At 39.7% G+C, this 25,322-nt stretch overlaps 1 protein-coding gene and 1 long non-coding RNA gene across 27 annotated transcripts; one reads left to right on the top strand and one right to left on the bottom strand.

The window, feature by feature from the left end:
• Positions 1-1,151: 1,151 nt before the first annotated feature.
• LOC110961557 (kinesin heavy chain-like) lies at positions 1,152-22,858 on the top strand. Of its 2 annotated transcripts, XM_022209221.2 has the most exons (26): positions 1,154-1,526; positions 4,607-4,694; positions 4,769-4,842; positions 4,925-5,029; positions 6,490-6,538; positions 6,608-6,663; positions 6,749-6,836; positions 7,206-7,330; positions 7,500-7,604; positions 7,693-7,841; positions 8,651-8,799; positions 9,124-9,290; positions 10,378-10,446; positions 10,530-10,736; positions 10,825-10,971; positions 12,602-12,790; positions 12,878-12,995; positions 13,080-13,156; positions 13,799-13,908; positions 14,037-14,138; positions 15,268-15,328; positions 15,419-15,490; positions 16,914-17,018; positions 18,169-18,385; positions 18,464-18,635; positions 19,902-22,858. In XM_022209221.2, exons 1-25 carry the CDS (start codon positions 1,395-1,397, stop codon positions 18,625-18,627), a joined length of 2,925 nt encoding a protein of 974 aa, XP_022064913.2. In that variant the 5' UTR covers positions 1,154-1,394; the 3' UTR covers positions 18,628-18,635; positions 19,902-22,858. The 2 variants fall into 2 exon arrangements, with proteins under 2 accessions (XP_022064912.2, XP_022064913.2); XM_022209220.2 differs by having other exon boundaries at positions 1,152-1,526; positions 15,268-15,490.
• On the bottom strand, positions 18,555-19,894 carry LOC127537169 (uncharacterized). Of its 25 annotated transcripts, XR_007946690.1 has the most exons (6): positions 19,273-19,894; positions 19,054-19,232; positions 18,955-19,014; positions 18,896-18,915; positions 18,816-18,855; positions 18,625-18,736 (listed from the first exon to the last, which is right to left on the bottom strand). It is a non-coding gene; the product is annotated as an uncharacterized LOC127537169 (long non-coding RNA). The 25 variants fall into 25 exon arrangements; XR_007946683.1 differs by lacking the exon at positions 18,896-18,915 and having other exon boundaries at positions 18,555-18,656; positions 18,796-18,855; XR_007946686.1 differs by lacking the exon at positions 18,896-18,915 and having other exon boundaries at positions 18,555-18,656; positions 18,796-18,855; positions 19,113-19,232.
• Positions 22,859-25,322: the final 2,464 nt, after the last annotated feature.

The raw sequence follows: 25,322 nt of genomic DNA, 5'->3' as shown, positions 1-25,322 counted from the left end.
ATATAGTCAGCTAGCTTGTATTTTTCACATAATGCTACTGGTTAGCTTTTATGCTACTACTACTAGAAAGTGAACAGAATTTATCGCGTTATTAGCTTAACACAAAGTAAGCTAGTCAGCCTTTTTCACAGGTGATAATACATTTTCGCTGGTTAGCTTTAATGTTGCTGTAGTAGATGATGGCTAACAATTTATTACGAAATTATCTTAACATATTAGCTTGTTAGCCTTTTCACAGATAATACATTTTTACTTCTAGTTAGCTTTAATGCCGCTGTATAAGATGATAAAGTAATTTAGCACATTGTTAGCCTATAAACTCAGCCAGTTAGCCTTTTTTTTTAACAGATGATAATTAGTTTGTATCATAATGCAAATTTAGCTAATTAGTCTTTTTTAAATAATACGGCTAGTTAGCTTTAATGTCACTGTATAGGATGATAGCGAACATAATTTATCATGTTATTAGCTTAGCATAAAGTGAGCTAGTTAGCCTTTTTCACAGATGATATGTCTTAGCTGATTAGCTTTAATGTTGCTGTAGTAGATGATGGCTAACATAATTTATTACTAAATTACCTTAGCATATCATTAGCTTATTAGCCCTTTCACTGATAACAATACATCTTTACTTCTAGTAAGATTTAATGTCACTGTATAAGATGATACAGTAATTTAGCACATTAGCCTATAAACTCACCTAGTTTTTTTTTTTTGGACGATAAGTCTGTAGCGTAAAGTTAGCTAGTTAGTCTTTTTTTTAAAAAAATACTTCTACTAGTGAGCTTTCATGTCACTGTTTAAGATGATAGCGAACATAATAGCTTAACAAAAACTCAGCTAATTAGTCTTTCTTTTTTTAAAACAGAATAATACATTCTTAGCTTAATGTGAAGTTAGCTAGTTTGTTGTTTTTTTAAATAAAAAATATTACTGTTCTTTAGCTTTTATTTGGGTTGAAGTGTTTTTTCCACTACATTTAAAGCTATTTATAATTAACCAATGTAATTATTTTTTAAAAATTGAATTTAGTTTTAAACCAACAAACATGGACATTTGAATTTAAATTACACACAGTATTAAATCGATGTTAATTTTATTTTATTTGCAGTGCAGTAGGCCTGTTTAATTCCGTGTGAACGGCTCCTCGGCAGGACTCCATGTCCCAGAGTTCCCCGCGGCTCGGTGGTCCAGGGTGGACCTGTGTGAGGTGATCCGGCCGCTCAGCATCACTGTTTACCAGAGACACGGACCGGAGGAGCAGCACCGGAGACCTGCCCTTGGAACCGGAGAGCCGTACCGGAGAACTCGGAGTCTTGTGGCCGGCAGACGAGCGGCGTTGTTGGGCGTGCAGGCGGTGAAACTCCCGGTGCTGCGGTGTTTTGTTGTGCGGGATGGACGCGGCGGAGGGCGGAGTGTGCGGGGTGAAGGTGATGTGCCGCTTCAGGCCGCTGAACGACGCCGAGCGGAGCCGTGGAGACAAAGAAGTCCCGAAATTTAACGGGGAGGACACGGTGGTGGTGACGGTGAGTCCGGAACCGGGACCGGGACCGGGAGCAGCCGGACCGGGGCCCACCCAGTGTGTGTGTGTGTGCGCGCGCGCGCACGTGTGTGCGCGGCAACAATAGAGTCTGAATCAGCTGTTTGTTATTATCAGTTATTTTCATTATTAATCAATCAGTTTATTGATCATCTGGTGAAACAACAGGTGAACAGAAATCCACTATTTTTTTCTGTGGATTAGTCGACTTTTAATTTATTTATTGTTTATTTATTGTCTTAAAACACAAAAATATTAATCGTTGACTGTATGAAAGCAAGCCAAATTATGGAAATAATAAAAGTTAAAATTTAAAAAAGGGCATGATTGTACATAAATAATGTGATTTTCACAAATCTGTATTATTACTAATATTAATAAACACATAATTTTCAACTGTGCTTCATCTGTTGCTGTAAAAACAGAAAGAAAGATGCAGAAAAAATACTTATATAAATACTTAAATAAATTAATTTTAAGAAATCAAAATAACAACAAGTATCTGTGAAATTATGTTTTTTTTTTTGCAAATTTAAATACAGTAAAATAATATAATTTTACGTTCACACAATGTAAAAATTACTTACTTTTTAAAATAAAAATTGCAGATTTTTAATATGATTTGATTTGCAGTTTCAGCCTGTTTTTGTTGTTGTTTTGCTTCATTCTTTTGTGTAAAATAATATTTTTCTTTGTAATTTGTTTAGATATTATCTGTAATTTAAGTGAAACACTGAAAATGTCTAAAATAATAATTAAAAAAATGTGTTTACCACTGTCCAGTCCAAAATTTTAGCGACTTTTTTGTCAAATAATTCATCAGATATCTGTAAATTATTAAATCTGTTATATATTATTGATAATTTAATCGTTTTTACTCTTGTAAGCAACATTAAAAGACAAAATTGCTGATGTCATGATTCAACGCTGAAGCAGAGAAATAATTAAAGTAAAAATAAACATTTAGTGAATAAAAATACTGATGTTGATGCATTTTAAGCAGCAAATTCATCCATTTTGTTGATTAATCGAGTAAATAAATTAAGTCAGGAGGACAGTGTGAACCCAGAATACCCAGCTGTACCTGATCAATTAATCAATTAATCAATCAGTCCCATTGACAGCAGGAGAGAATATATTTAGGACAAAAAATCAAAAATAAAGAATTATTAAAGAACAAATAAAAATGTTTATATTTTTACTAAATAATTTCACCATTCTTAAGTTATTTCAGAGTGAAATTAATCTAAATGTGAGACACTTTGTGACCTGGAATCAGTTTGGTTTTATCATTTTCAGCTAAAATCAGAGACTTTTAGCATTTTCAATCAATTATATGTTATTTTCATGGACTTTAATGCCTCATCGGAGCAACAACTGAATGGATTTTTCTTATTAATCTTAGTTTTGTTTAAAAAAAAATACAGTTGAAAAACAGTTACAAAAACATTCAGGAAGTCCAGGGAATAAAATCTGACATTGAGTTGAATATAATTAAGATAAGGAACAACAACAGAGCAGATGGACATCACATGACTTCATTGCGGTTTTATTCCTCAGGATTCAGTTCAGACGATGATTTATACTGAATATAACGAGACATTTATAATAAATATAACGATTTGTCCCTGGAGAGTTTGCTTCATCTTCTTAACGAGACGTCAATAATTCAGCAGAAGTAGATGTTCGTCTTCATTTGGATTTTTCAGACAATTCATGTTTGTTAGTAAAAGTTTCTGGACAAAATGACCTTTAAATTAACTTTTAAAAACTTTAAACAACAAAACCTCCTCAATTTACAGTTAATTAACTGGTTAACTTTCACCCAAAACCGGAATAAAACAATGAACTTTTTTCACAAAAGGGCTTTAATCTGGAGGTTTTGAACATGTAAAAATCACATAAATCTAATCTGAAACTTATCAGCTGTTTATTTATTCGTTAATTAAAGTTAAAACACCAGAAAGGTTTAAAACGCTGCCGTATCCTGCTTCCGTTTTCATGCTTCTCAGCAGGTTTGTGTTCGTTCGTTCGTGTGTTTGTTGGCTGACAGATGTCATTCATACAGAATAGGGGGTGGACCTGCTGCTGCTGCAAGGCCTCATGGGAAATATTGTGTCTCTGAGGCCAGCAGGGGTCATGTGATGAGCAGCAGAGGATCGATATATGGCTGGCGGCCTGAAGAGGTCGAAGGATGCTTCAAAAGAACGCGAATGATTCAGTGAAGACGAGTGTGTGTGTGTGTGTCTGTGTGTGTTTGTGTGTGTGTGTGTGTGTGTGTGTGTGTGTCTGTGTGTTTGTGTGTGTGTCTGTGTGTGTTTGTGTGTGTGTGTGTGTGTGTGTGTGTGTGTGTCTGTGTGTGTTTGTGTGTGTGTGTGTGTCTGTGTGTGTGTGTGTCCTGCATCATTCATCAGCAATCATCTTTCTTCCGTCTCATTGGTTCAGACATTCCAGTCGTCTCCCAGTGGGATGCAGTCTCCATGGCGACAGGCATCATATTGAATCAGAGCGTCTGTGGACATTTTATCTGAGTTTAACCCTGAACACGTCTGAGCAGCAGCTATGTTTCATCATATATGTTCCATGTATGTTCTCTGAATCAGAACCTAGATCTTCATCATCATCATCATCATCAGTCTGAAGAATCAAACGTTCTGCAGGTTTCAAAGAGCAGAACTTAATCTGTGTTCTGCAGTTTGTCTCTTTGTGTTGACATTTGAAGTTTCCGTCCCGCTGTGAAGCTCAGTGTCCGTCTGTCCGTCTGTGAGGATCCTGATTAAACCATCCAACGGTCCTCAGATCAGGTTAATGTCAGCGAGCTTCAGTTCTGATGACCAGAAGAGAACAAAGACCAGATTCACGTATGAAGATGTGAACAGGTGTAGTACAGATGTAGTACAGATGTAGTACAGGTGTGTACAGGTCAGTAGAGGTGTTTCCAGGTATAGCACAGGTGTGGTAGAAGTGACTTGTAGCTGTGTACAGGTGTGTTCTCTCCTTGTTTCTCCCTCCTTCACAGCAGAGTTGGGTGGTGACTATGTGTTTTTTGTGCATTTTGTGTTTCAGGGGAAGCCGTATGTGTTTGACAGAGTTCTTCCTCCGAACACGGAGCAGGTTCAGGTGTACGACGCCTGCGCCAAGCAGATCGTCAGAGGTCAGTTACCAGCAGGGTGTTGTTTTTGTCTCGTGTTGTTGTGTTTGTCTCATCGTGTCGTTGTTGTGTTCCAGATGTGCTGGGAGGCTACAACGGCACCATCTTTGCTTACGGTCAGACGTCATCAGGAAAGACTCACACCATGGAGGTTGGTTTGTTGTTGTGTTGTTTATTTGGATGTTTGTTATGTGTCTGTTGTGTGTCTTTAACTTGTTTTTGTTGTTGTTTAGGGGAAGCTGCACGACCCCCGGCTGATGGGAATCATCCCTCGCATCGCCAGCGACATCTTTGACCACATCTACTCCATGGACGAGAACCTGGAGTTCCACATCAAGGTGATGATGTCACCGATGACATCACTCGTTTATTTCTCATTGGCTCATCAGAATTTCAGCTTCACAGTTGAACTGTTTATTTTATTATCTGAGTTTTTGCTTTGGACTCATTTTGCGTCTTTATGTGGTGACTTTGCATTTTTTGTTGTAATTTTGTGTCTTTTTGTTTATGATTTTGCATCATTCTATTACGTTAATGCATTTTTTGTGATATTTTGCATCTTTAGTGGTAATTTTGCATCAATCTGTTGTGATTTTGCATCTTTTTGTCCTGGTTTTGCATCTTTTCTGGTACATTTGCAAAGTTTTCTTGTGATTTTGCAGCATTTTGTGTTGATTTTGCATCTTTTTGTCACTATTTTGCATCATTCTGTTATGACAGTGCATTTTTTGTGGTAATTTTGTTAAAATTTCTTGTGATTTTGCATCTTTTTGTAGTGATTTTGCAGGTTTTGGTTAGGATTTTACTTTTTTTATGTTGATTTTGCATCTGTTTGTGGTCATTTTGGATTTTTTGTGGTAAAAATAAATTACTCAGATTTCTGATTTGGGAAATTTGTGCTGTCTTCCATGCACATTAATGTCCTGTAGCTCTAAAAATATTCATAGCATGAAGGTAGAACTGCATGGACTCATTAAATATGATCAGCTGGTTGTGAGGAGGTCAGGGGTTCAGGTCTTTTTTATGTGGTTTGTGTTCTTCTTGTTCACTTTGGATCCGTCCTGCAGAGTCTCTGCTGTTCTGTCAGCTCTACTAACCAGTGATGCGTTCACTGACCCACCGGTTCTCCATATGTTCACTGTTCACCTGCTGAGAATCAGCAGCACCAGACGAGTCCAACAAACACAAACCGACTCATCAGGTCCATTTACTGAGGAACAAACAGATCAATGCTGTTTAATTAATTGATGACTCTCATCTACAACATGTTTTACTGTCTGTGATCAAAGTATTATATTTACCGTCTGATGTCATAGTTTTGTAAAATCATCTCTGAAGTTTCATATTTGAATAAAATCTGCTTTAAAATCATCTTTTTATCCCCCGCCACCACGAAGTGGAAAGGGGGATATAGGTTTGGCCTCCGTCCCTCCGTCCGTCCGTGCTTCCGTCCGTCCGTCCGAGATGAAGGGGACAGCTTTTCTCGGAAACTATTACAGCTAGGATTAGGAAATTTAGTGTGTAGCTTCACACCATGGACACCTTGATCGAGTTCGAAAATGAGACCTGTGCGATAATATTTAACAGAGTTATGGCCCTTGATCACTATTTTGGATATAGACTCATAGACATCACATGTGGCGGGGATATTGATGACCATGTCATCTTGTTAATTCTGGATGGAATCGTTAATTTCACCAACAGACTTTGGTTTTCTGCTTCTGTGAGGATTTTTCTACTGCAGTACTCTGAGGTATTAGTACATGATGTAGTACATGATGTCCCTGTGTGTCTGCAGGTGTCCTACTTTGAGATCTACCTGGACAAGATCAGAGACCTGCTGGACGGTGAGACTGAATTCAATGTTCAGAATGAAAACAAAATAATCAGGTGCTGATCGATGCTTTATGTTTCAGTGTCTAAGACCAACCTGGCAGTTCACGAGGACAAGAACCGGGTTCCCTTCGTCAAAGTACCTCAGTCATACTATCTACTAAATATATACTGCAGTATTACAGTGAGAGTACAGCAGTACTGATGAGTTTGTGTGTTTTCAGGGCTGCACGGAGCGTTTTGTCTCCAGTCCAGAGGAGGTGATGGACGTCATCGACGAGGGGAAAGCAAACCGACACGTAGCTGTAACCAGTGAGTACTACTGATACTACTAATACTATAGTACTACTACTGATACAGTACTGCTACTGATACTGCAGTACTACTGATACTACAGCACCATACTGATACTACAGTACTATTGATCCCACAATGCTACTGACACTACAATTCAACTACTGATACTGCAGTACTACTACTGATATTGTAGTACTAATACTGATACTGCTGATACAATAGTACTACTACTGATACTACAGTACCATTGTTCCTTCAGTACTATAAATCCTAAAGTACCATTGATAATGCAGTACCACTGATACTGATACTATTTCTTGATATGTTGCGTGTTCGGAGGACTGACGTGTTTGTTGACGTGTTCTTGGCGTGTTCCTCCTGCAGACATGAATGAACACAGCTCTCGCAGTCACAGCATCTTCCTGATCAACATCAAGCAGGAGAACGTGGAGACGGAGCTGAAGCTGTCGGGGAAACTTTACCTGGTTGACCTGGCAGGTAGTGAGAAGGTAACTCTGATCCAAAACACACCTGTCCTCTATACACCTGTCCTCTACACACCTGTCCTCTATACACCTGTCCTCTACACACCTGTCCTCTATACACCTGTCCTCTATACACCTGTCTTCTGTCCACCTGTCCTCTACATACCTGTCCTTGACGTCTGTTCTTGTCCAGGTGAGTAAAACAGGAGCAGAAGGTTCTGTGTTGGATGAAGCCAAGAACATCAACAAATCTCTGTCGGCTCTGGGGAACGTCATCGCCGCTCTGAGTGAAGGAACGGTGAGTCCTCACGTCTTCTCCTGTCAATGCTAACGTGCTAATACGTCTGATAAATGTCATCTGATTAAACTCTGCCGTCGGTCTGCAGAAAACCCACGTCCCGTACAGGGACAGTAAGATGACCAGAATCCTGCAGGACTCTCTGGGAGGAAACTGTCGAACCACCATCATCATCTGCTGCTCACCGTCCGTTTACAACGAGGCCGAGACCAAGTCCACGCTCATGTTTGGACAGAGGTACCTGAACACACCACAGAGTCCAGTGAGAAACATGTATGAAGGAAATAAACACGATCCCAACATCGAACCCTGTGGAACACCATTCTCTAATGTGTTACATGTTCTGAAGACTGACGTGAACTTCCTGTTCTACAAGTTCTAATCCAACAACGTCTATAAATACCAGAAACAGTCAACTACTTTGTTGTTTTGTGTCTTTTGTAGTCACTTTGTGTCTTGTTTCGGTCATTCTTTGTGTCTTTACAGTTGTTTTTAGTGGGTTTGTTGTTGTTTTGAGACTCTGCAGTTGGTTTGCATGTCTTTGTGTTTTTTTTGTGATAATTTTGTGTCTTAGATTATTTTGTGTCTCTTTGTGGTCATTGTTTGTCTCTTTAAGGTCATTTTGTTTCTCTTTGTGGTCATTTTGTGTCTCTTTATGGTCGTTTTCTTTCTCTTTGTGGTCATTTTGTATCTCTTTGATGTTACTTTGTGTTTCTTTGCGGTCATTTTATGTGTCTTGTAGATCATTCTGTGTGTCTTTATGGTCATTTTGTGTCTCTTTGTGGTCCTTTTGGTCTCTCTGTGATCATTTTATGTGTCCTTACAGTTCTTTTTTGTGGGTTTGTGGTTCTTTTGAGTCTCTGAAGTTGGTTTGTGTCTCTTTGTGGTCATTTTGTAGTTATTTTGCATCTCTTTATGGTCATTTTGGTTTTACAGTTCTTTAGGTTTTGTCAGCCAGTCAGTGAACAGCAGTTTTAAATTATTTAACTGTTTAATTTATATTTCAGTAACCTGGAGTTTAATCTTGTAAATGTTGCGTTGGTTAGAGCTAAAACCATAAAGAACACAGTGTCTGTGAACCTGGAGCTGACCGCTGAGGAGTGGAAGAAGAAGTACGAGAAGGAGAAAGAGAAGAACAGGAGTCTGAATATCATGATCCAGAAGCTGGAGAATGAGCTGAAGCGCTGGAGGAAAGGTAAATCTCAGTTCATGATGTGGTGGTTTCGAGTTTTTGGGATCATTTTGAGAGTGTTTACGGTCATTTTGTGTTTTTGTCAGACTTTCTAAAGACACAGACTGTTTTTGACTTTAAACTGTGACACCTGGATGCATGTAAAACTAATCTGATGTCAGTTTTTATCAGAACTTCCTCCTAAATGTCATGTGTCTATCTGCTGGATTGATGAACTTCTGAGGCTCAGAAATGATGGAAAAGGTCCTTTAAAAGTGATGAATCTGAACCCACCTCTGTGGACTTTAAGGACCTGGAACTCAGTTTGCTTGTGTTTCCCTCCTCCAGGTGAGTCCGTACCTGTGGAGGAACAACTGAGCAGAAACAAGAAGGCCAGTGCCGAGGCGACAGCAGTGATTGACAGCTTGGCCCCGCCCCCCGTCCCTCTGTCCAATGAGGAGAAGACGCAGTACGAGACGCTCATCACCGACCTGTACCAGCAGCTGGACGACAAGGTGAGTCTCAACTTTTCTGGTCTGTTAAGATGTATTTTCTGGTGTTTAGACGTATTTTACAGTGTGAAGTTGTGTTTTCTTGTCTAGTAAGATGTATTCTCTAGTGTTTAGATGTATTTTCTGGTGGTGTAAAGACATATTGTATAGTGTGTTAAAACTTAAATATAGTGTTAGGGTGTATTTTCTGGTGTTAAGTTGTATTTTCTAGTATTAAGACATTTTTTTTCCAGTTTTAAGTTGTATTATCTCGTGTAAAGACATATTTTGTAGTCTGTAAAGACATATTATAATCTGTTAAGACATATTTTCGAGTATTAAGGCATATTTTGCAGTTTAAAGACATATTTTCTAGTGTTAGGACATATTGTCTAGTGGTGTTAAGATATGTTTTATAGTCTGTTCAGACTTATAATATAGTGTTAGGATGCATTTTCTTGTATTAAGACATATTTTCTAGTTTTAAGTTGTATATTCTAGTGTTAAGATGTATTTTCTGGTCTATTAAGACATATTTTCCAGTATTAAGACATATTTTACAGTGTTAAATTGTATTTTCTGGTCTATTAAGATGTATTCTATGGTGGTGAGACATTTTCTGGTGTTAAGATGTATTTTATAGTCTGATAAGACTTATAATATAGTTTTAAGTTGTATTTTCTTGTGTGAAGACATATGTTCTAATGCTAGGACACATTTTCTATGGAATACATCTTTTCTATATTTGTAGGATGTCTAAATATTAGCCTATATTTAAATAAATAATTTAAATTAAAAATAATTCCTATTGGTATATTTAATGTAAGCAGAGCAATGTACCACAACACAAACAAAGAAAAAGTTATTTTCATGTATTAATTTTGGAAAATAAGCTTAGTTTAACAGGAATTTATTTCAAAAATGCTGGTTGGTTCACTACTATAGCCGACATCCATCTGATATGTTTGAATTAAGCGACAGCAGCAATGGAATTTATAGTGATTCGAGTCTGAAGGTTTCCCAAAGAACTTCATAGACAGGGAGGAGGGAATGACTGGATGATTTCAGACACAGCTGCTACGTTTAAATTAATCATTAAATCCCTGTTCAGGACGATGAGATCAACCATCACAGCCAGACGTCAGAGACGCTGAAACAGCAGCTGGTGGAGCAGGACGAGGTGAGTCCCACCTGGTTACGGCGTCCAATCACATCCAGCTTCTAGTCAACCAATCGCCGGTTAACCGTCGTCTCTTCCTACAGCTGCTGGCGTCCAGCCGGCAGGACTATGAGCGACTGCAGGACGAAGTCTCCCGCCTGCAGAGGGACAGCGACTCGGCCAAAGAGGAGGTGAAGGAGGTGCTGCAGGCGCTGGAGGAGCTCGCCGTCAACTACGACCACAAGAGCCAGGAGGTGGAGAACAAGAACCGGTGCAACGAGCAGCTGAACGAAGAGCTCGCCCACAAAACGGTGAGTCTGCACGCAGAAAAGAAAGCCGAGTGTAGATGGATGGAGGGAGGCGTTTGTGTTGGTTTCAGGGTGGTTGTTCTGTTTCCAGGTGAATCTGGAGGCGGCCCAGAGGGAGCTTTTATCTCTGCAGGACGTCAGCTCTCATCATAGGAAGCGTTCTGCAGAAATCCTCGGTCTGCTGCTCAGAGACCTCAGTGAAATCGGCAGCGTCCTCGGAACCACCGAGCTCAAAGCGGTGAGACTCTTCTTCTAGATAGATTTAAGTTATAGGTGGCTCACAGATGTTATATTTAAGAAAAGTAAGGAAACCAGTGTGCACAAGATCGTTCAAATGGTGCTGGTAGAAGACATGAGGAGCTGGTATTTACAATAAAGGTGTAAAATGCTTGAATCTCATGTTAACATCAGTCTGTAAAAGAAACCAAATGTGTTGAACTTGAAGGACGTCTGTAGACTCTCAGTCATCAGGTCATGGTGATCTTAGGAGCTTCAGTGGAAACCAACTGACGTCTCTTGAAGATTTTTTAAGACATTTCCTACGATAACTAACTCAAGATTTTAATGCAGCCTGGTTCTAAATTACTTCAGGCTCATCATAGGAACTTCAGTAGATATCAACTGGACTTCTCGTGGAGGTTCTTGAAGACGAAACATCTTCAAGGACTTCCAGTTCAGCTATTAGATGTCAGTTGTTTGTACAATGTCAGAAGCCATTAACTGCCACAGAAGTCTTTGTCATGGTGCCCCATTGTTAGCTAGATGTCCGTAAGCCCGGTTGGTTTCTACTGAAGCTTCTACGAAACCAACCGGGCTTCTCTTGGAGGTTCTTGAAGATGTTTCATCTTCAAGAACCTCACAATAGAAGTCCGGTTGATTTCTACTGAAGCTCCTACGATTACTAACTGAAGATTTTAATACAGCCTGGCTCTAAAATACTTCAGTTTGATCGTGGGAGCTTTAGCTGAAACCAACTGGATTTCTCTTGAAGTTCTTCAAGACAAAGCAGCTTCAAGAACCTCGAGTCGAGCTATTGAATGTCAATTATTTGTACAATATCAGAAGCCATTAACTGCCACAGAAGTCTTTGTCATGGTGCCCCATTGTTAGCTAGATGGGGACAATGCCTACAACTTCTCTTTGAAGTTCTGGAAGATGAAACGTCTTCAAGAACCTCAAAGAGAAGTACGGTTGGTTTCTGTGGAAGGTTCGACAATAACTAACTCAAGATTTTGATGCATTCTGGTTCTAAATTACTTCCAGAAGATTGTAGGAGCTTCAGTAGAAACCAGCTGGACTTCTCTCGGAGGTTCTTGAAGACGTTTAGCCCCTATGACTGAAAATCTACACAAATATACTTCCGGTTGAAGGACATCTGTGTTTTGCATTTCTTATCATTCTTTGAATGATACTATGAGATATCCCTTTATTATCCCAAAAGTGGGAATATCAGATTGTGTGTCAGTGTTTTGATGCATTTTGAGTAATTTTACACAAATTTGTGTAGTTTTTGACCAGATTGTGTCATTTTGAACATAGTTTGAGTCATTTTAGACTAACTTTTAAAGTTTTTGGACAAATTTTGAGTCATGCTGGCTAAATGTGTAGTTATTTCGGTAACAGTATAGCTCATATCTATAGCATTGCACAGTTTCTTTCATGAAACCTCTTCAGTTTTTTTGGAATAAAATGTAGTTATTCTGGACATTTTTATACAGTACAATAAGCCTTTCTTAATACCACAGCGGTGAAATTTGGATCATTACAGCAACATTTAAAAAATATCAGGAAAAAATGTAAACTAGTACTAGTTCAGTTCTCCGCATTCCTCTGGATGGAAATAACAGCGCTGTGTTTCCCGGCTGCAGATGACGGAGGTGAGCGGTGTGATGGAGGACGAGTTCACCACGGCTCGCCTCTACATCAGCAAGATGAAATCTGAGGTGAAGTCTCTGGTGAACCGAAGCAAACAGCTGGAGCTGAGCCTGGCAGAGAACAGCTGCCGGTCCGAGGCCACCGAGAGGGAGCTGAGCACCTGCCAGCTGCTGGTGTCGCAGGTAAAGCTCACCTGTCGGATCAGACGTGTGGACACGGCGTGTTTTTGTGTTTTTGTTTTGATGTTTGCGTGTGTTTTTGTCGTGCAGCTGCAGGCCAAGCTGGCGTCTCTGAGCAGCGACCTGCAGAAGATGGAGCAGAAGAAGAGGCAGCTGGAGGAGAGTCAGGACGCCCTGATGGAGGAGGTCGCCAAACTCACCGCCCAAGGTGAGGCAGCATCGCCACGGTTACAGGAAAGGCTGCTCCCTGATTGGCTGGCAGACATGTGAATAAAAGTGTTTGTGTGTTCAGGCCAAATGCACGAGCTGAACGTGATGGACAAAGAGAAGGAACACATGAGCCGACTGAAGGACGCCGTGGAGATGAAGGTTCCATATGATTTGATTCTTAAATTCACTGAATAATCTAGAATATTGGCAGAAATTCAAGCAGAATCCAGGAAATATGTGGCTGGATCGTGTCAGATTTCATTCTTATTTGTCATTTTCGGACCCAAAACTAAGTTCTGTTAAATATTTTGGCAGAATTTTAAGAATTTTGTATGTTTTCAGACGTGAACTCCTTTTAATTACAGATTGTGTTTTAAGTTTTTCATCTTTAGCTTCCATTTTCTGTAATAAATGTTTACATGTTGTGTTTATTAGTAATTATTCCCACCTACGATAACTGCCATGTCGACCAAAGATTGTATTTTAGTAGAAGTATGGATCCATCCGTACTTACAGGAACTTTTTGGAGATGCAGTACCAACAAAGTTTGAAATTGCTGCACTTTCTTTCATTTTCAAAGACCAGTTAGTCCTCTGCTGGAGTCGTTCACTTATTTAGATCTTCTGGAAACTATTCTATCTGAGTCCTCACCAAATTTTACGGCTGTGTGAGTTTTATCTCTTTAGATATTGAACCCTGAAAATGACTTCCTGAGTTTTTACGAGGGTGAAAGCTTTGTCTGGACTGACTCAGACTGACTTCAGCCTCTTAGATTCACGTGTTGCTGTTCATGTTCTCCAGAGAACGCTGGAGGAACAGATGGAGAACCACAGAGAAGTCCACCAGAAACAGCTGAGTCGACTCCGAGACGAGATCGAGCTGAAACAGAGACACGTGGACCAGCTCAAAGAGTACGATTACTGATTGATGTAAACTGAAGCCATTGACTGTTGGGATGCGCTGCAGTGAAGTGAAGCTCTGCAGTGTTCCTCAGCTGCTCTTGTTGATGATGATGATGATGATGATGATGTTGTTTCAGTGTGAACCAGGCTCTGCAGCTGGAGAACAGGAAGCTGCAGTCCGACTTTGACAAACTGAGAACCGAGGATCAGAACAAAGAGCAGAAGCTCCAGAAGCTGCAGTAAGTTTGTCCCTCTGTGCTCTCTGTAGATTCAAACCAGCTTCCTTCTGCCGACTTTCATATTTAAGACAAACCGAGAGACTGTGTGATGCTGAAAATAGAAGACAAGATAACCCTTAATTTTTCCCATGGTGGAGAATATCTGAGTATTTTTGACATTTTGTACAAATTGTGTATCATTTTTAACACATTTTAATCATTTTAGACTAATTTTTAAGCTTTTTAGAAGAGTTTCAGTCATTCTGGATGAATTTGTGTGATTTCTTTGGACAAAATTTGTGTAATTTTGGACAAATTTTGAATAATTTTAGACAAATTTGTGTCATTTTTCAGAAGATGTCATTTTAACACATTTTTCGCAATTTTAAACAATTCTTAGAAATTTTTGACAAATTTTTTGTCATTTTGTACATTTTCATATAATGCAATAATATTTTATTAATCCCACAGTGGGGATTTAGGGTTATTACAACAGCAAAGTGCAAGCATTTAAGGAATGTTTGTAGAAAAATAAGCTAAAAAGTTCTAGTTCAGATTGTCCAAATTAAGCTGGATGGAAATGACACTATCAATAGTACAGTACATAGGTTTTTATGACAAACTTTTAGTCATTTTGGACACATTTTGAATGATTTCATTCTAAGTTTTAAGCATTTTGGACAAGTTCCAGTCATTCTGGACTAATTTGTGTAATTCTTGACCAGATTTTCTGACTTTCTGGGCTCATTTTGAGTAATTTTGGACAAATTTGTAGTTATTTTGGACATTTTGATAAAGTACATTAAGCCTTTATTAATCCTACAGTGGGGAAATTTACATTGTCACAGCAGTAAAGGGGATAGTGCAAGAATATAAGAAACATGAGTAGAAAATAAATCAAAAATGTACATTAGCCACCTGATAACATACTGAAAAACAGTGATGCTGCTGGTGTTGTACAGAGATCATTCATGCATTTTTAAATGTACAAAATAGTCATAAAGCACAGGTTTTAATGGGGTAATGTTGCACTAAAGTGAAGTGATATAATCATTCAGTCGCTTATTCTGGAAACCCATTTAAGCTCTGTTTTAGATGTAAATCTCCTCTTCACTGTTGAACCTGTTTTTTTTTGTTTTTTGTGATTCAGGTTCCTGAACGAGAAGCGAGAACAAGCCAAAGAGGACCTGAAGGGTTTGGAGGACACTGTGGTACGTATAGTTTTCTTAATATTGTTTAATGTGTCTGTTTGTGCAGCTCTGACAGATCTGAGATCAGCTGAGATCTTCTGTTTCCAACAGGCCAAAGAGCTTCAGACGCTCAACAAGCTCCGTAAACTCTTCATCGAGGACCTCGGAACCAGAGTCAAGAACGTAAGAGTTTAGTCTGAACCGACGGGTTATTCCAAGAAAAGTCAACAACAACCTCATCAGAGCCAGCTGGTTCTGCATCTACAATAACTTTATTTAATGATCAAAGTTTGATCTTCATACTATAAATGTTTCCAGAGTTCCAGGTCCTTTAAGTCCATAGAGGAGGGTCCAGATTTCTCACTTTTTAATGGACTTATTTCTGAGCCTCAGGACTTCCTCAGTCCAGCACAGACACATGACATTTAAAAGGAAACACTGACACCAGATCACTTTTACATCCATCCAGGTGTCACAATCTGAAGACTACATCTGTTTTCGTATTCAGAAAATATGAGAAAAGAAGAAAAGATGGAAAATCTCCACAAAAACCAACAAAGTTATCCAAGGACTCAAAAGCACCACAAAAAGACACAAAACCTACACAAAAAAGACAAAAGCACCACTTAAAGATGCAAATTTGCTACAAAAAGATGGAAAATAGACACAAAAAGAGACAATATGCACATAAAAATAGACAAAATCACCCCAAAGAGACACAAAATTATCTCAAAAAGATGCAAAATCACTACAAAAAGAGGTGAAATTACCCCAAAGACTGTCACAAATTTCTCCAAAGAAACCCCAAATCACCACAACAAGGCACAAAATCTCCACAAAATATGCAAAATTATGACAAATACCGAATATCGCCACAAAAAGGGACATAATTATAACAAAGACTCACAAAATTACTACCAAAACCAATGCAAAATTATCACAAATTGATGCAAAATCTCTACAAAAAGAGATCAAATTACTACAGAAAGACACTAAATTACCTCAAACATTTAAAATCACCACAAAAAGGGTTGAAATTAGAAAAAAGGACACAAAATCTCCACAAAAAGATGGAAAGTCACCACAAAAATTGCAGAAATTATCACATGAAGGGTCAAGGTCAGTTATCCATCCATCCAGATGTCACAGCCTAAAGACTAAATCTGTTTTTTCTACAACAATCTTTGATCATCAGTAGTTTCATTCATAGTTTCTGATCATTTTGGATAAGTTTTTGGGGTTATTTTGGACATCTTTTGACTTATTTTGCACAATTTTTGAGTCATTCTGGACGAGGTTAGATGGGAAAAATGCTTTCTGGGTGAACTTTCAAGAACAGTTTTGTGTGTTTTTGTTTCCAATTTGTGTTTTTTTTGTGGTCATTTCGTGTTTCTTTGAGGTTGTTTTGTGTCATATTGACAGTGAAGCACAGAGTGGTCGGTCAGAACAAGTTCTAGACGATGAAAGGATCATTTTTACCAGCATTTGATACAAAAATCATCCAATAGACGAGATTCATTCTGGGTTCTGTTCTCACACAAAGAAAGTCTGTTAAACCTGGTTTGCTTAATGTACTTTCTTTAAGGTTTAATCTGTTTTTTTACAGAGTTTAGAGAACGACAACGACGAGGCCGGCGGCAGTCTGGCTCAGAGACAGAGGATCATCTTCTTAGAAAACAACCTGGAGCAGCTCAGCAAAGTCCACAAACAGGTGAGTTTCCACACCTGCTCAGTTTATTCACCCACAAAACACCCTGGAGTTGGACAGTTCTGGTCATTTTAAACAGGTTTAAAGTTCTTTTGGACTATTTTTGAGTAGTTTTGGACAAATAATATGTCATTTTTGGTCCATTTCTGTCACATTTGGACAAATTCTAAGTTTGTTTTTTTGGACAGTTCTCATCTCACTTCAAAACAATATTGAGTCATTTTGGAGAATTTTGAGCAATTTTGAACAAATTTTGTGTTTTGACCATTTTTAAAGTCATATTTGACACTTTTCCGTTATTTTGGACACAGACAAAATAGTTCATATTACATGTTGCTCAGTTTTCGCCCTTAAAAAACGCCTGTGAAACCATTTTCAGGGTTCAGTATCTCCGGAAATAAAACTCCCACACTCATGGCAGATGGTGAGGACACAGACAGACACAGACTATACTTTACCTCAGATTAGAATGTTTAAATGGTTCCCACAGAAAATATATTTCAAATTACTGGTACTTGAAAACTGAAAAAAGTTCGAAATTTGCCCTCAGAAACTTTCTGTACTTGTTGTGCACAATGACTCAAAAGTCTCTATAATGATTTAAAAGCTGTGCAAAATTACGTATTGTCCAAAATAACATCAGTCACTAATTATTAGACCTTGAAAATTTTAAAAAATGCTAAAATTTCCAAATCTTTGTGGAACTGTGTCCCTTAGAAAGTTCCTGTAAGTGTTAATATATGCACGGATCCATATTTCCTGATTTAAAAAAAATGTCTTTGGTTGACATTTCACCAACATTTGAGGCTTTTTTACAGCAGTTTACATTAAATCTCTCCAGCAGAGGATAAATCCTTAATTATTGGCCTATAGAAATGGAAATAATGTGCAAAATTGAGGACAAATGTTGCACTTTATTTCTCTTTTCAATGGCTAGTCATTTAAAATGTAGCCTTTGCTGGAGCCATTTATTCATTTGGGTCTGTTGGAAACCCTTCCCTCTGTAATCTCACCAAATTTTATGGTTGTGGGAGTTTTATTTCGGGAGATATTGAACTCTGAAAATGGCTTCACAGGTTTTTGAAAGCACAAAACTGTCCTGTGTTTGATGTGTCCTGTGACCTCAGTGAGTTTAACTCTCGGTGTTTTCCAGCTGGTTCGTGACAACGCAGATCTCCGCTGTGAGCTTCCAAAGCTGGAGAAGCGTCTCCGGGCGACGGCTGAGCGGGTGAAAGTTCTGGAAACCGCCCTGAGGAACGCTAAAGAGTCGGCCATCAGGGACCGCAAGCGCTACCAGCAGGAGGTCGACCGCATCAAGGAGGCCGTCCGCTCCAAGAACGTCTCCAGGAGAGGACACTCGGCTCAGATCGGTGAGCAACGCAACCAAATCACCTGTTGCCGATGTTATATGTGTCCGATTGACTCACCTGTCACCTGTCTGTCTGCAGCTAAACCAATCAGAGCCGGACATCAGCACCATCAGCATCCGTCCTCGTCGCCGTCCGTCAGGCCGACCATCAGAGGGGGCGGGGCATCGTCCAGCCCACATCACCACTACGCCCGGCAACATCAGGCTCAGCAGCAGCAGCAGCATCAGAGCCACAGCAAGTAGAGCTTCAGGTGAGAGGCAACGATGGCAACCTCACAGCAACTTTAGCAACCTCACAGCAACTTCAGCAACCACACAGCAACTTCAGCAACCACACAGCAACTTCAGCAACCTCACAGCAACTTCAGCAACCACACAGCACTTCAGCAACCACACAGCAACTTCAGCAACCTCACAGCAACTTCAGCAACCACACAGCAACTTCAGCAACCACACAGCAACTTTAGCAACCTCACAGCAACTTCAGCAACCACACAGCAACTTCAGCAACCACACAGCAACTTCAGCAACCTCACAGCAACTTCAGCAACCACACAGCACTTCAGCAACCACACAGCAACTTCAGCAACCTCACAGCAACTTCAGCAACCACACAGCAACTTCAGCAACCTCACAGCAACTTCAGCAACCACACAGCACTTCAGCAACCACACAGCAACTTCAGCAACCTCACAGCAACTTCAGCAACCACACAGCACTTCAGCAACCACACAGCAACTTCAGCAACCTCACAGCAACTTCAGCAACCACACAGCAACTTCAGCAACCACACAGCAACTTTAGCAACCACACAGCAACTTCAGCAACCACACAGCAACTTCAGCAACCTCACAGCAACTTCAGCAACCACACAGCAACTTCAGCAACCACACAGCAACTTCAGCAACCACACAGCAACTTTAGCAACCACACAGCAACTTTAGCAACCACACAGCAACTTCAGCAACCACACAGCAACTTCAGCAACCACACAGCAACTTCAGCAACCACACAGCAACTTCAGCAACCACACAGCAACTTCAGCAACCACACAGCAACTTTAGCAACCACACAGCAACTTTAGCAACCACACAGCAACTTCAGCAACCACACAGCAACTTTAGCAACCACACAGCAACAGCAGTAACCCCACAGTACTCACACAACAACCAGGCATCAACAACTGCAACTACATAGCAACAACAGCAACCACACAACAACTACACAGTCACCACACAGCAACCAAACAGAAACAACAGCAGCCTCAGCTACGAGACAGCAACAACAGAAACCACACTACCATGTTGAGTCTGATCTACCTGTTGTCATGGTGACTCGTAGTGTCAGAGCTCCGTTGGTGCTGTCTTTATGACCTCAGAGTGAACAACCAATCAGCTGACCAGAAACAGACTCAGAATGATTTTGATTGGAAGAAAAGTCAGTCACGGCGTTTGAACCAGTTTGTTCCGTCATCATCAGTGTGTCTGAATAAAGTTTTGTCTGTTGCTGTGTTGCAGGTTGCCGACGCCTCCGGATCAGTTTGTGTTTCTGTGGATCTTTGATTCTAAACTCTCCTGTTTTCACCGTTCTGCCTTTACTGGAACCAAACCCCTCAATTCTCCACCTGAACAACCAACAAGTGCTTTGTGTTCTGAGTTCTGCTGCTCGAGTCTGTCAGAAAGATTCACTGCATCCAGATTTCTGTTTCTTTCAGTTTAATGTCAATGTTTAATTTCTCTGCCTTTAGTCAACAGTGAGGGAGGTTCTGATTTAAACTCATCACAGGTGAAAGGCATCGGGTCGGTCCTCTAGATAAGTGTTACTTTTTGGAGTTCTCTCTTGTTGCGTCTTTATGATTGCGTGTCTTGAAGGGGAAAACTGGCCTTCTTGTAGTCTCTGGGTGGTTCTTGGAAGGGCTGGAACCCCTCAATAGTTCTCCTGGAGGATTTCAGCAGTCACCTTAAAATAATGGAGGAACCTGGAGGAGGTGATTGGGAGGAACGGCCTGCCAGAACTGAACCTGAGTGGTGTTCTGTTATTGGACTTCTGTGCTGGTCATGGAGTCGTCATAATGAATGCCATGTTCCAGCATAAGGTGGCTTGTAAGTGTACTTGGTAGTGAGGATAAACTGGGATCTTCTGACTGAGGACCCTGTCCATAGAGTCTTTAATTCCCACCTCTGGAAGAGTTTCTCCTGCATCTCGGTGGTTGGTGGGGACATGGAATGTGAATGAGCCATGCTCAAAGCCTCCATTGTGGAAATGTCCATAAAGAGCTGTGGCCAGAAGGTCACTGGTTCCTTTAATGATGGCATCTCAAGTCCATACCTGTGGTAGAGGTCACCGAGGTAGTCAAGAAACTCGTCCCGAGATGCTGAAGCTCTGGACATTGTTAGACTGTCATGGCTGGCAGGTCTCTTCAGTGTTGCGTGGGCATCGGGTGCTTGTGAAGTGGCAGACCAGGGTGGTGATTCCCATTTTTCAAGGGGGGACCTGAGGGTGTTCTCATTCTATCGGAGTATCCCATATCCTGAGCCTCCCAGGCAAAGTTTACTGCAGGGTGCTGGAACAGTGGACCAATGGACCACGTCTTTACCCTGCAGAGATGCTAAAGGGGTCACGGGAGTTCAACCAGCCAGTCCACATGTGTTTTGTGGAATTGTAAAAGGCCTGCTACCATGTCCCCTGAGGGGCTCTATGGGAGGTACTGGGGCATTATGGGTACTGGGGATGTTGTCATTGTACAAAGAAAGTGTGAGCTGCATTCACATTCTTGGCCAAAAGTCAAACATGTTTCAGTTGCTGTTGGACTTCCAACCCTCATCTGTGGTTCCGAGCTCTGGGTAGTAGCTGGGAGGAAACCCCAGAACCTACTGGAAGGATTTTATATCTCATCTGACCTGTGATATCACCACAGTATCTCCTAGGAGGAAATGGAAAGCGTAGCTAGCTGCCTTTGCGACTCAACTCAAAGTAAATGGATCCATAGATCATTTGCTCAAAGTAAATGGATCGATGGATGGTTAGAAGTCTTGTTTTTGACTAAATTGGTCCAAGGTTGCATTTATAAATCATCATGTTGCCTTGAATTCAAACACAAATTAGATTAAAGACTTTTTCAGTCAGACTCAGCACAGCAACAAACACGTTCATCTCTATCTGCCTTTCAGTCTACATTATGAGGAATGTTTACACCTTTTATTCAGGCATCTAGCAGTTTACAGACAAAGTTAAATGTATCTTCACCACTGAGAGTTCAGTAAAGTTTCACAAAAAAAACACAAAAAATCAGAGCTCATCAAACTGTTCAACGTTTGGAATTATCAGAGATTTCAGGAAGCATTTAAGCATTTTTACAAAAATATATTAAAATTAGAGACACATTTGTACCTTTACTCTGAGTGTCACATCACAGATCAAGTACAGGTGTCATTTTCCCAGAAATGTCTGTAATTTTAAGGACATTAAGCTGGAATTATTATGTAGAATTTTTCAGACAGAGCACAATTTAAAGTCAAAGATCTCCTGCAGTTCATTTATAATATTTCCAATAGATTTTACAAACTGTTTCTATAGAACAAGCATTTTTTTCTCGCATTATCACAACTTCTCTCTCATTAGAGATGCATTTTCTGGCCTTTGTTTGACAGGACGGTGTAGAAATACAGCAGATTATTGTGTTCTATATTTACCAACAAATGTTTACCTCTAAATATACTTTTCTTATATTCTTAACAACTTTAATAATTAACCATCTTTACAATAATTTTCTAAGGTTTCTTGTACAACTTTCTAACTTTCACTCACGTTCAGTTTGTAAGCCATAAAAGGGATTTTAATCAGCATAAAGAAAGTTTTTTTTATTCTTCCAAACTCACTCTGAATGTTTTATCTCACTGAAGTCTTTTTTTAATGTTTATTAAGGAGCTGTTTTTACCGTGTTGTGTTCAGGGGTGTTTCTTAAGTGTCCCTGCAGTGAAAACCATGATGCACTCGAATGCATCGCGGGTGTTTTTGTGTGTCTGTCGGCTTCCTGTGTTACGCTCTAGTGCAGCTGTTGTGTATCCTGAGGTGAAATACCGCTGCTGGACTTTCATACCGACTGTCCCAAATGTATTATTATTATTATTATTAATATTTAGTTATTATTATTATTGACATGATGCCGATCGGCCAATCAGAGCATCGTGTTGCCTTCAGTGTTAGTCGGGATATTTGCAGCACAGAGTTGTGTTTAAGTGTTTATTCGTGTATCGATGAAACTTGCTGTCGATGACAAATCTGATTCCCATCCTGATTAAAGTGTTCGTGCTTCGGTTTGCTGGTGAATCAAATGAAAAACCTTCTGTGGAGTTTTACAAACGTGGATCATCAGGGTTGGTTTTGTGTTCAAGAAGAGATTCATAAAGACGTGAAGAAGAAGAAAGTGATTTATGATCTGCCATCATTCTGTAATAAACTTCAACTAAAACTCCTTCATGTATTTTTTTGGACCTTTTATTGAGTCAATCGTCAATTTTCTCCCACCTTCACCCAGACAGAATTCAGTAAATATGTTCCTACACCACCTCATATTGCTGCAAATTTATGGATTTGTTATTTGGAGCCAAAAACTGAGTTCTGTTTGTGTTAAAATCTGGGAATTTTTGGATTTTCACCCTTAAAAAAACACATGAAACCATTTTAAAGGTTCAATATGTCCAGAAATAAAACTCCTACAGTCATACAATTTGGTGAAAACATGGACAGAATAGTTCCCTGTACACCACTGGTCAAAAGTTTTAAGACACTTTCTCATTCAAATAAACGAGAACCTGTCTCAAAACCTTTGACCAGTAGTGTAGATCTAAATGATTAAATGACTCCAGCAAAGGACACATTTTAAATTATTGGCTACTAAAAACAGAAGAAAGTGCAAAGGTTGCTTCCAATTTTGCCAGTTTTTTCCCTCATTTTTAAGGAACAGTAATCAAAGATTTATCCTCTGCTGGAACCATTTAATCTAAACTGATGGTAATACTTTTAAAGTAGGTGAAATGTCGACCAAAGACTATTTTAGCAGAAAATGGATCATCCATATATCAGTCCCTCCAGGAATTCGCGATGTTGCGATCGCGCGAATTCCCACGAAATCAACCAATGTCCGCGAATTTTGCGCGACCTTGCAATTTTGTCCTATCACCGCAACTTTCCCGCAATTTTGGCCCACCTCCTGTGAGTTCCACCAATCATAGCAGCTCCCAGTGCAAACCTAATGCACGTACGTCACCGAATTCACTTCCTGTTTATGGTTTGAAGATGCAGACATGTGTGATACTAATGTCTCATTTACCAACAAAAATTACTGTTGAGGACCGTGATAAACAACTAATTCACTGATGTTCTTCACCAAAGCGGAGCTAAGCTGTTTTACACCCGTGTAATATTGTGGTGGAATACAAAAAACAAACAAAAAAATAATCGATTGATACACACTTTTTTTTACACAAAGCATATTAAAACGGCTGAAATGATCAGACAACAGACCAGACAAATCACCATGATGGAAACTGTTGCATCCAGATCCGTTAGAGCACTGAAAGAATGAAGGTAAATTAGATAAATTATTCCACCAAAGAACACAGCGGAGTTATGTGACGATCAGCGTGTGTGAATCCTTCCTCTGTTACCAACGTCACTCATAAACAGACTCGGGGATTTGAATGAAATTTTCAGGGTCGGTCAGAAATGACACAAGGACCAAATGATTAGACTTCGGCAGTGATGCGGCTTAAAGTTTGGATCCACGGATTTGTTAAGGATTTCCCATTGAGGTAGCGGCATGGCGTCTGATAGCGGCATGGTAACCATGGCAACAAGTGAACGCTACCTCAGCAGCCTGCTGATGATCACATGATTGTGATCCTACAACAAATCTACCTCTGTGGACGTATCGGAAATGATACAAGGAACGACTGATTAAATTGTGGGGGTGTTTCTGAGTCCCATCAATTCCTGTCGCCCCCTGCATAGTTAGGTCACGTCATGTTAAACCAGTATCTGGCTGCTGCTAATGCCCCACCGTGGTGTGCCAGCTTTTGTGGAAATGGGCTGGAACGTTTAATAATTAATTTCGGAATAAATATTGTCAATTACAGTGTTGAAACATGTTCTACAAGCTGGAAAAAATGCAGCTTTTTAGCAATTGTCACTTATCTCCCACAATTTTATCTCAACAAATAAGCTTAAAACATTAAAACTTTTATAGCAATTTTTTAGAAAAGCTGCTGCATATTCAGGCATTTTCGGCCGCAACAATCATGAAAAACGCCCGCGAAATCCTGGAGGGACTGATTAAATGACTTAAGAATATGGAATATTGCTACTGTTTATTATTATTATTGTTTACTTTTGTTTTCTGTGCCATTAAAAAAATAAAAAGCAGCATTTTGATTTAAATCTTGTGCAACCACAAACAAATTAAACATCAAAAAATTAAGACTTTTTCCACAATGATGATGAGCTAACATGCTGAAGTTAGCAGCTAATGCTAACAGTCAGCTGCAGAGATAGAGATGAGTAAGGAGAGCAGAAAGTGCCAGAATTTGTCTCTGTTTGTGCACAGATCAAATAAAATATGCATTATTTTACTCCATCAGAAGCCCAAAAATACTACTTTTAATGGTGCTCTAGTGAAATAAGATGGTAAAAAAACTGCCACAAGTAGTGTTTTTTTTTCCCAACAGCAGCATCTTAATACAGATCATTTTTGAAAAGTTCTATGGTATAGAAAGCGCTGCCTTTGTGGGTTTTGATGACATAAAACACGGTCTTATGTCAGCATTTGTGGAGATAAAATGGAGTTCTAATTGGAGCACCATAAAAAGGGCCACTTTTTTGGCTTTTGACGGCATAAAAAGTCACATTTTGATTTGAATCTTATGCAAATTAAGGCACTT

This window comes from Acanthochromis polyacanthus, chromosome 14 (genome assembly GCF_021347895.1).
Source record: "Acanthochromis polyacanthus isolate Apoly-LR-REF ecotype Palm Island chromosome 14, KAUST_Apoly_ChrSc, whole genome shotgun sequence".
In the NCBI taxonomy this organism is placed as follows: Eukaryota; Metazoa; Chordata; class Actinopteri; family Pomacentridae; genus Acanthochromis; species Acanthochromis polyacanthus.
Note: the sequence above shows the minus strand (reverse complement) of the source record. Positions and strands in the feature narration are given on the sequence as shown.

Bases quoted from the DNA above. Each gene is read 5' to 3' on its own strand.
- LOC110961557 (XM_022209220.2), top strand. From the start codon at position 1,395: ATGGACGCGGCGGAGGGCGGAGTGTGCGGGGTGAAGGTGATGTGCCGC. The intron at 9,291-10,377 runs GTGAGTCTCAAC...ATCCCTGTTCAG, and splicing joins ACCAGCAGCTGGACGACAAG to GACGATGAGATCAACCATCA. The intron at 13,157-13,798 runs GTTCCATATGAT...CATGTTCTCCAG, and splicing joins AGGACGCCGTGGAGATGAAG to AGAACGCTGGAGGAACAGAT.